The sequence below is a fragment of the Peromyscus maniculatus genome, chromosome 2, assembly GCF_049852395.1.
Source record: "Peromyscus maniculatus bairdii isolate BWxNUB_F1_BW_parent chromosome 2, HU_Pman_BW_mat_3.1, whole genome shotgun sequence".
NCBI lineage: Eukaryota > Metazoa > Chordata > Mammalia > Rodentia > Cricetidae > Peromyscus > Peromyscus maniculatus.
In genome coordinates this window covers 83,571,219-83,586,462 of record NC_134853.1, presented here as the reverse complement: position 1 = coordinate 83,586,462, position 15,244 = coordinate 83,571,219, and the positions used below count along the sequence as shown (strand labels likewise).

The following is a 15,244-nucleotide window of genomic DNA, read 5'->3' as shown; positions in this document are numbered from 1 at the left end:
GATCACGTGCCCCACCCCTAAAGGGTTGTATTTCCTGGACTCCCGCAGCAGCTCAGGGCTGGGTTCCCTCCCGCCCTGCTGCTGATCTTATTCTCACAGCAGAGACCTTTACCTCGGCGGTAAAATTTATTTCTCCAACCGTTTGTCCCCACTCGAAAGCACTCCCTCACGCAGTTTCTAGAACACACCGTGTTCCTTCATCTTCGTCTTTCTCACCACGTGTTTCTCCCTTTTCGATTCCTAACGTGCCGAGCTGGGTGTCTGTCCAGCGGCTGGAACTTTTGTCACCTGATCCAGTATTTTCACCCCGGGTGGACTGGCCCATGACTTGTCGCCCTCTCCTCTCCCTCCCTGGTGCGGCGGCCACCACATCCCAGCTCTCCATCCCGTCCAGGAAGAGACCCTTTCGTGTGGCCCTCGCCTCTCTCGGGTCTTCCCAGAGACCCTACAAGTCACACTTGCACCGGGACGTTTCCTCCCCAGCACAGTCCATTTTCTCCCCGTGGCGTGTCCCGCGCGCAGCCGGTGCACCAGGTGCACCTAGGTCCCGGGACCCCGGACCCGCTCCCCCTCTCCCCCGCCGGGACCCCGCGCTCCGCTGCCCTGCGCCGGAAGCCACTGCACCGCCCCTTCCCCGCGCCGCTGGCCTTATCTCTGCGCACAGGGCCCTCCGGGGAGTGGCGGGCGCCGGGAGGGAGCGGGCGGCATGGGCCGGGGGCCCCGGGGCACGCGCCGCTCGCCAGGCCGCCGGGTGCTGCCCCTGCTGCGGCTGGTGCTGCTGCTCGGCCTGGCCTGCGGCGTCAGCGGAGAACCGGGCACGGACGGTGAGTGCGAGGCTCCGGGCGAAGCGGACGCTTCTCGCTTAGGGTCCCGTGGCACAGAGTCGGGGCGTGGAGGAATCGCGGAGGCGGAGCAGCCAGGAGCAGTCAGGGCTGCCCGCCCTGGGGACACTGGGGCGTGGGTGGAGGCGGCCCTGCTCCAGCTCGCGCCTCCCGGGATGGGTAGGGAGGTGGGGACTGGGCAGGGGTGCGGGTCCGGGGAGCAGCGCCCAGGTGGGGGCGCGTGGGAGGGCAAGCCACAGGTCCCCCTAGCTTCCCGTCGCGGTGGCTTTTGCAGGACAAATTCTTGACCTGTGGCCGTTCCCCCCTCCCCTTTTCATATTTTTCACTTCCCCGAAGAAATTAATGTTAAGAATGCTAAGAAGGAAGTATAAGAAAGTTTATAGGAATAGAATTCATTCTTTAGTTCATTCATCCATCCATTCATTAATCTATTTATCCATGCATCTGTGTATCCATCCATCCATCCATCCATCCATCCATCCATCCATCCATCCATCCATCCGTAGAAAGCCCATTAATATCTTCTTCCCTGTGTCAGATGTAAACATGCAGTGTTGGCGCTCTAGCGGTGCATAGATGCAAGGAAACAGACAAGCAAATAGTCCGTGTCTTAGACAAACTGAAAAACAACAAACAAGCAAGCCGGAACATGGTGGGATTTACCTGACATGGAGGTTCAGACAGAAAAGTGAGTTGACATCTACTCACACACCAAATAGAAAGCAGAAGGATGTTAGCGCTCTGAGGAGGTGTACTGGCCGGAAGAGGGAACAACTATGTCTTCCTAGGGAGCCATTATGCGTGAGATAAGCGAAACTGCGCTTTAGGGACTGATCCTTGGATTTAGGAAGAGGACGCGGAAAGGCATTCCATCCCATAGAGGAGGGCACTGACCACTCTTTACAGATGTGTGTACAATGAGTGAATCCAACTTGGGAGACAGGCAGGAAGATTATCTTGAGTTCGAGGGCAGCCTGAGCTACAGAGTGAGTTCCAGACCAGACTGGTCTACAAAGTGAGACCCAGTCAACAAACAGATAAACAAAAAACAACGCAATGGATGAATTCCAGACTGCCGACAATGTGCGATGCACAACATAGAAGGGACCAGAGATTTAAAAAGCAGACTGGGTTTCACAAGAGGGACTCATAGTCTTACGCCAACTGGCAGACCGTAGTGCTTGGGTTTAACTGTTCCTTCATGGTGGGAGGTCAGCAGAAGCCACTGTAGGAGAGCATGCCGAACAGTGTGTATAAGGATACCCAGTCTCTCACTGCCATTTCCTTTAATAAAGCCAAACAGTTCATGCCTATAATCCTAGAATTTCGGACGCTGAGGAGGGAGGATTGCTATGAGTTAGAGATCATCCTGGACCATAGAGTGAGATGTCTCAAAAACAAACATGCACAAAACCCAAACATGATGTAGAAGTGGAAGGGAAGTGAGCTAAGGGTGGACTTTGGGGGGACAGATTCCTGTCCCCCCAAATTCTCCTTGCCTGGCACTGTTTGTTTTGTTTGGCTTTTCTAGACAGGGCTTCTCTGTGTAGTTCTGGCTGTCCTGGAACTCGCTCTGTAGACCAGGCTGGCCTGGAATTCAGATCTGCCTACCTCTGCCTCCTGAGTGCTGCGATTAAAGGCTGCCTGGTGACTTTCTCTATCACTTTGGGTATTTGATGGCTCAGTTTTCTAGAATGGCTTTCTCCCACCCACGACATCTGGTACTCCAGTAGGCTTTCTTCCTCCCCTGACTTGGTCTCTCTGTCTTAGTTGGGGTTTCTATTGCTGTGATAAAAAACAGAACATTGTCCATAAACAACCTGGGAAGGAAAGGGTTTATTTCAGCTTACAACTCTCAGGTCATACTCCATCACTGAGAAAAGTCAAGGTAGGAACTCAAGGAGGGAACCTGGAGTCAGGAAGTGAAGCAGAAGCCATTGAGGAATGCTGCTTACTGCTTGCTCTCTGTGGCTTGCTTAGCCTGCTTTCTTGTAACACCCAGGACCAGCAGCCCAGAGGTAGCACCATCCACAGTGAGCTGGGCCCTTCAACATCAATCATCAATCAAGAAAATGCAGCACAGGCTAGCCCATGGTCCAGTCTAGCAGGAGCCTTGAGATTCCCTTTTCCCAAATGACTCTTGTTTGTGTCAAGTTGACACAAAAGTAGCCAGCAGGGTCTCCCATGAGAGTGTGAATAAAAACCTATGGAGACTTGAAACCTGTTTTAGGATCTGTGTGAAGACTCCAGCCTAGGAAAGTATTAAGTGTGGTCCACTGATTTGTTGGGCTAAGATGGCTGAACATGACTAACAGTCAATGCCAAATCCTCTACAATTTCTTCTCTTTTAGACATCTTTGGTGCTGTGGATTGAACTCAGGCTTTTGCATGCTAAGCATGAGCCACATCTCTAGCCCGTTTGGAAGGTGTGAGATGATTTGGGGACATGAACACGGGGCTGCCTCATTGAGCGCCTCTCCTTAGGTAGAAACTTTTCTTTCACTGAGGAACAGAGAATCCAGTTCTACAAAAATCTCCTTTCCTGGAGGTGGAAAATGTCGGGGTGAAACGACCCTCCTGCCTCAGCCTCTGAAGTGCCATGTGTCCAGCTCAAGGATGGGTCCTTGGGGCGGAGCTAGGTAGATGCAAGGAAGGGAGAAAGATGCAGCCCCAAATGCGTGGGACGCCTGGGCTAGCATGGCGCTGAGGAAGCCAGACGTTGGCGCCCACAGTATGCTGAGAAAAGGCCTTTGGACTCTGTGACTCTGGCTGACAACACAGGGGTGCTTGGAGAAGTTAGAAGGAAAAGGAGGTTACCCTTCAGCTAGGCTGGCCAGGTCAGTGCAGGATTTGGGGAAGAGCAAGTCCATCTGCTCATATATTAGAGCGACAGCCATTACTCAGTAGGGAAAAGATAGAAATACAAGAATGGACAAGATATTTAATAGAGCTCTTGTAAAGCTGAGCTGTAAATGGGAGAAGTCAGGAAGGGGTGGGGAGGGGAGGGGAGGGGAGGGGAAGGGAGGGGAGGGGAGGAAAGAAGACTGGCAACGTGCCATTTCCTCCTCCTCCAGTCATCTACCTCATGAGTGAGCGCTGTTTATATTTCAGAACCAGGCTGGCTACTCCTCTCACATGCTGGAAGGCCATCGGGCACTGTCCGCTTCTCTTTGACGCCATGGCCACACATCTGTTGCCCACTGTTGAGTCAGACTCTGTTCTTAGACCAAGAGTCCCTTGTGAAAAGGGGTTGTGGTTCAAATTCCGAATGATGTGGGAGTAAACAGGGCCCCCCCCCCAATGGTCACAAGCAAATGAAGACTGTTAATGCGAGCTGGCTGTAGCAAGGGGGGCAGCCACTGCCTCCCAAATTTGGGGTGGGGTGACTCCAAAGCAGGCAGTCAGGATGGGAGAGACTGGATGGGACATGTAAGGGAGGGCCTTAGGGATGGCCCGCCTGGGAAGCTGGGGCTGTTTGCTAGCAGTCACTTACAGGTGTCTGGTGTGACTGCTTAGGGGGCTTATTTGCCTTTCTCTGGTTGGTCTGGTTGTGCGTGTGTGTGTGCTTGTGTCTGTATGTGTATATATATGTGTTTATGCGTTTCTTTGTGTGTATGTGTTACGGGTGTGTTATTTGTAAGTGCATGTGTTGTTTTTTGTTGTGTGTTGTTGTTTGTGTTTTGTTTTTGTGTGTGGTGTGTGTTTATATGTGTGTGTACATGTGTGTGTGTATACATGTGTGTGGTGTGTGTGTATATGTGTGTGTATGTGTGTATGTGTGTGTGTATACATGTGTGTGTATGTGTGTGTATGTGTGTGTACATGTGTGTGTGTGTACATGTGTGTGGTGTGTGTGTATATGTGTGTGTGTATGTGTGTATGTGTGTGTGTATACATGTGTGTGTATGTATGTGTGTGTGTACATGTGTGTGTACATGTGTGTGTGTGTACATGTGTGGTGTGTGTGTGTGTGTGTGTGTGTGTATTTTTTCCTTGAGACAGGATCGTCCAGTGTAGCCACAGTTGGCTTCAGACTCCCGATTCTCCTGCTGTCTCTGAGTGCTCGATAACAAGCCGTGGGCAGCCATTGCTAGCTAGCATCTCAGTTGCCCTTGTAGATTCCCTCCCTAGCAGCCTGTGCCGAGGTACATTTAATTAATGGAAGATGCTTAGGGGAAGTGAGCTGAAGCCTGTGTTTGAGGGAGGTGGGGGAGCACACTGAGTGGGTGGGGTGCCTGGCCCCAGGGGACTGCAGAGGTTGTCACTGGGTGAGGAAGGGTGGAGCTGGTCAGTCCTGTTCTCAGCCTCTCTGTGGCTTTGCCCCAGTCTGGGAGTGGTTGGGGAACCTGTTGGCTCAGGCCTGGCTGGTTCAGGAAGGCCAGGGAGAGACAGAACCGGGGTCGTGGTGGAGGAATGGCGGGCAGTACTGGGGAGATCCCACTCTGTGAAGTGAGGTGCACCTGCTGCGTGTTTCATAGACGTGGTCCGCACTCTGTCTTCATGAGAGATGGCACCATAGTGGGCATGGCGAGGCAAGAGAGATGGAGAGAGTGGATGGTGTCAGGGCGACGGAAAGTGGCTTCCGCTGAGGAGTGAGGCGAGACTTAATGAAGGACTTCCACAGGGGCTGCCTCCCCCCTCCCCCCCCAGGGACTTGACGCTGTGCACATCCATGTTCTTCTGGTCAAATCTAAGAGCAGCTCTCTGATGTGTGCAGCTGTAACTAACAGCTGTCTGTTGGATTCACAAAACAGTGCGCAGGGCTGGAGGTGTAGCTCAGTGTGGTTGAGTGCTTGAGGCGCCCTAGGTTCCAACCCCAACCCCACCAAAAATAAAAAAGTGCAAAGACTCACAGCCTTCTGGAGAAGGTGTCGGTCGGGTGTGGGGCGGCGTGAGAGAGGAGTAGAATGGCTGAAGTAGGCGACGGCTGGACGTGAATTTCGGGGTGGGCCCCAAATTAATGGCTACTTAACTCCAGACTCAGAGTTGAGACTGGGGCACTGGGTATTTTTATTATGGATTTGGTTTTGGTCTGGAGGTGAAGTGTGGGGTCCACTGTGGATTGATTTTGGTCAGATAAGAAAGTGAATGAGAAATGGACAAAGGAAGCCAAGGCTCCTGGAAACATTTCACACAAGGAAAGGTTAAGGGTTCAGAATGGTCAGAGTTAGTTCTGGGGCTAGTGGGATGAGGGGGTACAAGGGTTCGGGTTACTTGTAATGATTACTTGGCTTAGGAGAAAGCGCCTTCTGTCTTGGATACATTTAAAGGAGAGACCAAGGCTTGGGTGTAGATCTGTGGTAGTGCACTTGACTGAAGGAGAGGCTGTGTTTTTTCTGTCAAGGATGCCGGAGAGGAGAGAATATGGTATTTCTCTGGCTCCTGGATTCTATCTCTGGAATTTGATGTAGTTTCTTAGGAACAGTGCAGTTTGGCATAGAATTCTAGACATTTTTTTTTTTCTGATTTTTGGACTCTATTGGTCCCCCACTTGGTGATTTAACGTATTCCCACATGTCTCCACAAGTTTGGGGAAGGCAGTCTCAAGGAGGTTGAACAGTGAGTTTGCTGGGTTTGTCGGACTGGGACAGCTGGAGTTAGGTGAGGACAGATGTTAAGTTCAAGGGCTCCAGCAGACTCTTTTTCTCTCTTGACTGTGAACGGCATCTTACAGGCAGGTTCGTCTCCAGTGTGTTTAAGGAGTTGCTGTGCTGGTTGGTTTTTTGTCAACTTGACACAAACCTAGACATGTCTGGGAAGAGGGGATCTTAACTGAGAAGATGCCTTCATCAGATTGGCCTGTGGGCTAGTTAGTCCACGGGGCATTTTCTGGACTGATGTGGTAGGACTCCACCCACTGTGGGCTGTGATTCTGAATGATGGGAGAAAATAGACCGAGCAAGCCAGTAAGCAGCATTACTCCAGGGCTTATATGGCTTACACCTTGTCTTTCTAGGCACCCAGGGACTTTTGTTTCTTCCTCTCGTCAAAGCAGTTTCTATGAATTGATCTTTCCCATCTGAAATAACTGCTAGCATCCTTTGTCTGCTCTCGTCCCTTATTTTAAGATTTATACTCTTAGGGGCTGGGGAGGTAGAGATGCTCTGGTGCTCACCGGCTAGCCTGCCTAGCCTATTGGTGAGGGAGTGAGCGATCCTGTGCCAAAACTCAAAACGAAACATGTAGACAACGCCTGAGGAATAAATAGTACTGCGGTTGTCCTTCATGTATAGGTGCACACATATACACGCACATCTACATACATTCTACATACATATAATATACATGCACCGCTCCACACACATCCAGAAAGATTTACACCTTTCTAATCTTTCATTTCATGTTTTTTTGGTTGTTGTTTTTCTTTTTCTTTCTTTCTCTTTTTCTTTTTCTTTCTTTCTTTCTTTCTTTCTTTCTTTCTTTCTTTCTTTTTTTTTTTTTAAGGTGTAAGGGGATTGGGAGTACTTGAAATCTTCAGTGTTTACCAAGAAATCTTTCTTTTGTTTTTAAAAATATTCTTTTATAATGCTTAAACCCATATTTTTCCCCCCTCAAACTTCTTTCATTAAAATTCTATGTCTCTTCTGTGGTTGCTTGTTTTTTTTTTTAATTACTTTTTAAAAATATGAAAGCATAACAAACTCAAATTTTTGCAGTAAGTTTTTATATCTATCATTATGCATTTCAGCTTGGACATTACCTTTGTCTGGTGAATGCTTTAGGAGAATGTTGCATAAGTGGGTTTCTTTGGAGGAAACTAGACATAGGTTTTTTTTTAAAAAAACTCATAATTAAAAAAATTCCTCTATGTACATTGAGTACTACCTCAGACAGTGTTTTGTTTTGTTTTGTTTTTCTTCAACAATTCAGTATGGTTTATTTATTTGTACTTTATGCACACTGGTGTTTTGCCTGCATAGATGTCTGCATGAGGGTGTTGGATCCCCTGGAACACAGGAGTCACAGACAGTTGTGAACAGACTTGTGGTACTAGGAGTTGAACCCAGGTCCTCTGGAAGAGCAGCCAGTGCTCTTAACTGCTGAGCCATCTCTCCAACCTTTAGACATAGGTGTTGCTTTGAAGTTTTATTCCATTATTCCATGGTGGTCAGATAATATTTATTATTTTTCTGCATTTTATGGTCATGGGATATTTATAGATATTCCATGGTTAATTTGGTATCGGTAAGCATTAGTGCTTTGCTTTGTTTCTATGTTATCTTTCATTTTATTTGTGTTTATTGTTTGGCATTTGTTTGATGGACTCTCATTTAGCCCGGGCTGGCCTCTCATGTGTTGTCTTTTGTTAGTAAAATAAAAAACAAAAGGAAGAGACATGATTAAGAGTATTTAGGAATCTCCCAGTTTCTGTTGGTCTCGTGCCTGGAGCAGCCTGAGGGCTAGGCTGTGTTATCTGGGTAAGTACAAAGCCAAGACTAGGATGAAATTCTATGCTGGAACATTCTCCTTACAAGGCCACTCCTGAAATTACAGAGACACAGGCAGGAAACTCAATATTCCACACAGCCTCGAGTAGAAATTCTTGTTTGATCTCAGGTCATATATCACCATTTGGTAAACTGAGATGTCTTAAGAGTTTTAGCTTCAAATATTTCTGTTGTTTATCTAAGTAACTGGGGTCTGGCCATCCTGTTGGGACTTGGGATCTTAAACACACTCACTCTTTCCCTAAAGGGAAAGAGAGAGAGTATTGGCACATGCATTCCTCTCCCTTGCCTTTGCCTTTAGAGCTGTAGCAAGTCACATTTTAGATTCATTTTATGAGTATGGGTGCTTCGCTTGCTTGTATGTCTGTATGCCATGTGTATACAGTGCTTGCTGAGGCCAGAAGATTGGAAGAGGGTGTTTGATCCCCTGAGACTGGAGTTACTGGTGGTCGTGAACCACCATGAGTGGTAGGAATTGAACCCGGGTCCTATGGAAAAGCAGCCTCTGAGCTATCTCTCCAGTCCCCATTTTAGATCTCTTTATCCAGCCAATAAAAATATGTTGAGTGTCTATATTGTGCTGTAAAAATCATATGGTTCACTCATAGTGCCAAGAGAGGATTAAACATATTCAGAGATTAACATGATTGTTATGGAAGTATACATGTTTTATGGGAGATTAGAAGATGTGTACACCTTTCCTTAGGAGTGGAGAAGACTTCAGGGAGAATGAGGCGTTCTGCCTGGCTCCTGAAAATAAGAGTGAGTTTCAGACAAGTAGAGAAGAGGGCATAGGCTTTCCAGGTGAAGGGAGCATCATGACCATGATGACAAGGATGAGAGTAGCTAGTAGATAGTAGGTAGTAGGTTGTAGATAGTAGGTAGTAGGTAGTAGGTTGTAGATAGTAGGTCGTAGAGAGTAGGTCGTAGATAGTAGTTGTCCCTTCTGCCTGGAAGGTACCATGCAGTTGGAGTTTGGGAACATGAAGCTGGAGGAGTTGATGAGAAGACAGATGGTGGAGACTGCTGATTTGATTGGCAGAAGAATGTGCATTGTATATTGTGGACAGTGAGTCACTGTTGAAGGTCTTAAGGATGAGATGGGAACTTGACCTGCTTTATTTTGGCATTCACGTCTTGGTTCTCTGTGATACATGTCCATTGACTAAACATTTCTCACCTTTAACTTCCCGTTTTGGACACATGTGATTTCTGACTTAGATTTGGATGTCTGTGCCACTTGCCACGAACATGCCACGTGCCAGCAAAAAGACGGGAAGAGGATCTGCATTTGCAACTACGGGTTCTGGGGCAACGGGAGGACGCGGTGTGTTGGTAAGTTTCAGGGGTGGGTTAAGCTGGAAATGTGAATCAAAACCAAAGGCTCTCCCGTTTCAGAGTGTCCATGCAGGGCAAGCATTGTTACTTTGTTCACGTTTTTTCTCAATGGGTTTTTGCCAGTTACAACAGAATCTTGCTTTTATTGTTTAGATATAGCTCTTTTCTGGTGTTGCCAAGGAAGAACCCCTGGTGTTAGATGCCATTGACCTGAACTCTCTGGAAACTTTGGCCTACACAGATTTGAAGTCTGTTTTGTGTCCCAAGTTTAACTTAGTAACAAAAGCAAATATTACATTTCTTAATCTCTCAGGTTGTTTTGATATAAAACTGCTTATCTTAATATCATGGAGGAAAATAAAGCCTTCTTTCCTATTGGAGATTTTTGATTAATGGATAAAATGACTAACTTACTGTGTGTCTTATGTCCATCCGAATCTGTCCTCTGAATTTTTGTAGTTGTGACCCTTTGGGATGACTTCAAGGAATACTTTAAGATGACTTCAAGGTTTGTTTAGACCAGATGCAGCTAAGATTCTTCTTCTTCTTCTTCTTCTTCTTCTTCTTCTTCTTCTTCTTCTTCTTCTTCTTCTTCTTCTTCTTCTTCTTCTTCTTCTTCTTCTTCTTCTTCTTCTAGTTCTTCTTCTCCTCCTCCTCCTCCTTCTCCTCCTCCTCCTCCTCCTTCTCCTCCTCCTCCTCCTCCTTCTCCTCCTCCTCCTCCTTCTCCTCCTCCTCCTCCTCCTCCTCCTCCTCCTCCTCCTCCTCCTCATCCTCATCCTCCTCATGGTGTCCATGCCAGGACAATCAGATAACATTGAGATTCAAGCACAATTCAGAGAGAATGTCATAATAATTTAAGTATAATAAACGTGATAATAACTTCTCAGTTTCCTCCTTGCTATATGCTGTAAAGGTTTTGCCTTGTAGCTGTGGACAGGCAGTGTCCATGACCTTGTTGAAATACCTTTGTGTTGATTTTCATGTGAGAGTGAGGACGTGTGTGTTATATGTGTCTTGTGTGTGCACATGTATGTATGTGTGTGTGTGTGTGTGTGTGTGTGTGTGTGTGTGTAGAGGTGTGTGCAGAGGCCAGAGGAAGACACTGAGTGTTCTTTGTCACTGTCCACCTTGAGACAGAGTCTCCCATCAAACCTAGAGTCAGGCTGTCAGTCAAGAAGCCCCCGTTACCCTCCATTGCCATGTCTGCCTCTCTCTCTCTCTCTCTCTCTCTCTCTCTCTCTCTCTCTCTCTCTCTCTCTCTCTCTCTCAGCAGGGTCTCTCTACATAGCCCTGGCTGTCCTGGAACTCACTCTGTAGCATCCATCTCTGCCTCCTGAGTGCCAGGACTAAAAGTGTGCACCACCAGGTCGGGCCATGCCTGGCCTTTTACAGGGGTTCTGGCTGGGGCTTTGAACATAGGCGCTCATGCTTGTGTGTCACGTGATTTTAACCTGCTGAGCCATCCCCCTAGCCCTTTGTCTTCATGTGAGTTCCCCCTTTTTTTTTAACTCCTTAAAGAAAAGTAACAATTCAATCCTGCATTCAAACAGTCCTATTCCAAAGGTTGGTCGAGTCCCATTCCATTTCACGGATACAAGCTGTCCCTGGAGCCACCATTGCCCATTCTGCAGGCTGGACTTTGACCTGTTTTGACCAGTCTCACTCCGGAGGGCTCTTCCTGGAAGAATTGTGGATGCTCTGCTGTCAGTCAGGTGTCTTAGGGAATTTCTCCCACTTTTCCCGCAACAGGACGTGCTCCTTTGCTAGCAGCTGGAGCTGAGGAGCTGGGCAGCTGTCCTGTACGGCAGTGGTTTCTCAACCGGTGGGTCGCAACCCCTCTGGGAGGTCCAACAACCCTTTCACAAGGGTCGCTTGAGACCATTGGAAAACACAGAGATTTACATTAGGATTCATAACAGTAGCAAAATCACAGTGATGAAGTAGCAACGAAGATAATGTTATGGCTGGAGGTCACCCCAGCCTGAGGAACTGTGTAAGGGGTTGCCGTGTTAGGAAGGGTGAGGAGCACCGCTCTAAGGAACTCCTCTCCTGGATGCTGCTAACTGTGCTCTTCATTGCCCATTGACTTCCAAGCAATAGGCGCATCTCCTAGGAGAGGAGAGAACGTCACAACATTTCTGCATTTGCTCCCACTGGTCACTGCCTGTCCTAGTGCTTGGACTGCTGCACGCACAGTGGCGGTTACTAGTGAGGTTATCCTGTGCCAAAGGTACCACGATATGGCATTGTGTCAAAGGACTTAAGAATTCTAAAACTTTCTACAAACCTAAATAGGCCAGTCGAAACCTTCAGGGGAACATTGTTATCAATTTAAATGAGACATGACCCCTCTAGGCTCCCGTGTTTGGACACGTGGTCCCTAGTTGGTGGTGCTGTTTGGCGAGGTGGTGCAGCCTGCTGGAGGAAGTACGTCATTGGGGGTGGGCTTTGAGAGTTCAGAGCCGCACCCTACTTCTGGTTTGCGCTGTCTGCTTCGCGCTTGTGGTTGAAGACGTGAGCGCTCCCCTTCCTGCTCCTGCAGCCCTGCCTGCTGCTTGCGGCCACGCCTCTACGCCTCTGGAAGTGCAAGGCTAGATACACTTCTTCTTCTTTGAGTTGCCTGTTACGGTACTTCATCGCAGGAGTAGGAGAGTAACACAGACATGTTCTGAGGAAGCAGGACAAAGGCCAGGGCACAGGTGGGCGTGTGCCCGAAAGCGCTGTGTCGTTTATCACCTGAGCTGTGCACTCCACGGAGCTGTGGCTTGAGCGTTCAGTTGCCCCGCCTCTCTCAGGCAAATCTTAACACAGATCGTTTTACCCTTGAGTTGTGTACTAGATGCAGTTGAAAACTTCAAAGGGTGCTGGCTACAACAGCCTACCTCTGTGCTGTGGAGGCTGAACCTAGATTCCTCCTCCTACTTATTCTCTCTGCCCACCAGCCACACCTACCCCTCCACTGCCTAGATAATGGCTGTTCAGCTTTTTATTAGACCAATCAGATGCCTTTGGCATGCAAGGTAAAACAGCAACCCATCTTTACATAATTAAACAAATGAAGCATAAACAAATGTAACACACCTTTACATAGTTAAGGTAATTTCCACAACACCTGGGTTTGGTTCCCAGCAGCTCTGTCAGGTGGCTCATGACACTTGTAACTTCCGTCCCAGGGCATCTGGCCTCCAAGGACACCTTCACTCACTGACATAACACATAGCTAGCCAACACATACTATTAGCCCTAACTCTCTAATACTGAAGAGACCAAGAAAGTGGCTGAGTTGGAAATGGGATTGTTCTAGGCCTGTTTCCCCTGGCTTATCAAATTTCTATTAAATTAAATTAATGTATGTGTGTGTGATACGTGTTTGTTCATGTGCATACGTGTCCTTGTGTGTATTCTTGTGGGTGTGTGCATGCATCAGTCAGAGGACAGCCTCTAGTGTTGGGTCCTCACCTTCCACCTTGTTTACAACAGTGTGTCTTGTTGCTTTCAACGGTATACACCAGGCTTGCTGGCCACTGAGCTTTTGGGCATTCTCCTGTCTCTATGTCCCCATTTCTCCACAGGAGCATTGGGGTTACAGATGCATGCTGCCATGTCTGGCTTTATGTGGCTTGTGGGGATTTGCAAACACTTTACCCACATCTCCTCAGTCATTATACTTTGACATTTTATTTTTATTACGTTTTATCTGTGTATGCACACGTGTGTCAGTGTGTCACACTTTGAGGTCAGAGGACAACTTTTGGGAATTGGTTCTTTTCCTCAACTTTGTAGGTCCTGGGGATATAATGTAAGTTCTAGAAAGTCCCTTTATTCTCTGAGCGGCCTAGCTGATCTGCTAATGTTTTATTTTGAAAGTATTATTACTCTCATGGGATTAAACCCAGAACTTCATGGATACTAGGCACAAGAACTCCCCCACAGAGTTACATTTCCAACCCTTTATTATTTTTTTTCTTAAATGTGAAAAAAATTAAAAACTAACCTGCTGCCAATCTTCAAGGAAAATGGATTCCCAGATTAGAAAGTTGTGTTTCTCTGTGGTTTCGTATACAGCAGGTGCATAATTATGAGAGTCTGGTTCCCGTTAGTCTGGAAAGCATGAGGCTGGAGAAACAAAGAGACCGGTAAGCTGTTGTGGCAGAGCAGAGATCCCTCAGTCTGCAGTGCGAGAGGACTCTGGGTGAGACGCATGGTGTGGACAGGAAGCTTTGGTGTGAGTCCTTTCTGTGTGTCCATCTGCAGATAAAGATGAGTGCCAGTTTGGAGCCACTGTGATCTGTGGGAACCACACATCCTGCCACAACACCCCTGGAGGGTTCTACTGCGTTTGCCACAAAGGCTACCGAGCTACAAACAACAACAAGACATTCATTCCCAACGATGGCACCTTCTGTACAGGTACTAGAGGGGCTGTGGCGACGGCCACTTGGTGTTGACACAGCACTTGATGAGTGGAGGGTAGAATCACGGTGGAAAGCCTTGACCCTGGACATAGACTAAGTAGTATTAGTCAGCATTAGAGAATTAATATTATGGGTTGGCTAGCTTTATGTCAGTTTGACACAACTTAGAGTCATTTGGGAAGAGAAAACCTCAGTTGAAAAAAAATGCCTCCATGCCGGGCAGTGATGGCGCACGCCTTTAATCCCAGCACTCAGGAGGCAGAGGCAGGCGGATCTCTGTGAGTTCGAGGCCAGCCTGGTGTACAAAGCGAGTTACAAGGAAGGTGCAAAGCTACACAGTGAAACCCTGTCTCGGAAAAAAAAAAAATGCCTCCATAAGACTGGCTTATAGGAAAAACGTGTTAGGCATTTTTTTGGATTAATGATTGATGTGGATGGTGCCACCCCAGGGCAGATGATCCTGGTTGTTATTAGAAAGCAGGCTAAGCAAGCCATGGGGAGCAAGCCAGTAAGCAGCATCCTCCATGGCCTCTGCATCAGCTCCTGCCTCCAGGTTCCTACCCTGACTTCTCTCAGGGATGGAGTATAAACTGAGAATTGTAAGATAAAATAACTCTCTCCTTCCCAAGCTATTGTTTGTGGCCATGCTGTTTTATCAGAGCAATAGAAACCCCAATGAAGACATGCTGTTAGATGGGCTAATGGTATTGTGGTCTATAGAACGTTATTATTTTGAAAGATGTTGAATTGTCTGGGGCATTATTATGAAGTGTTTGGTGTTATGATTTCTGTGAACAGTTTTAAATGACAAAATGTGAACACTGATTGGATAATTTATGCTTTTTGGAGGGTGGGTGTCTGATAATTGATTTACTGTTTTTCTAGTTTTCTGGGTTTAAACATTTAAAATTTATTATATGTGTTTATGTGTGTTCATGTGTGCGTGTATGATGTATATGTGTATGGTGTGTGTGTGTGTGTGTGTGTGTGTGTGTGAGAGAGAGAGAGAGAGAGAGAGAGAATAGGCCTGTGTGCATATGTGTGTGTGTGTGTGTGTGTGTGTGTGTGTGTGTGTGTGTGTGTGTTGTGGGGAGGATGTCAGAGAACTACCTTCGGAGTTCTATTCTTTTCCTGTTGGTCGTGGGGATTGAACTCAGGTTATTAGGCTTGAGCAGTAGGTTCTCATACCCACTGAGCCATC

At 47.4% G+C, this 15,244-nt stretch overlaps 1 protein-coding gene across 11 annotated transcripts in view; it reads left to right on the top strand.

Moving 5' to 3' along the window:
• Positions 1-366: 366 nt before the first annotated feature.
• Positions 367-15,244, top strand: part of Susd1 (sushi domain containing 1) — a 123,429-nt gene continuing 108,551 nt past the window's right edge. For 2 of the 11 annotated variants that reach the window (XR_013049141.1, XR_013049140.1), the window contains exons 1-3: positions 369-824; positions 9,512-9,625; positions 13,883-14,038. Coding sequence is in view for 9 of the 11 variants with exons in the window: in XM_076564290.1 (XP_076420405.1) it covers positions 707-824; positions 9,512-9,625; positions 13,883-14,038 (388 nt within the window). In the remaining 2 variants the exon portion in view is untranslated. Of the gene's footprint in view, positions 825-9,511; positions 9,626-13,882; positions 14,039-15,244 lie in introns of all 11 variants that reach the window. The other 9 variants (XM_076564289.1, XM_076564288.1, XM_076564291.1 and 6 more) reach the window with 7 other exon arrangements.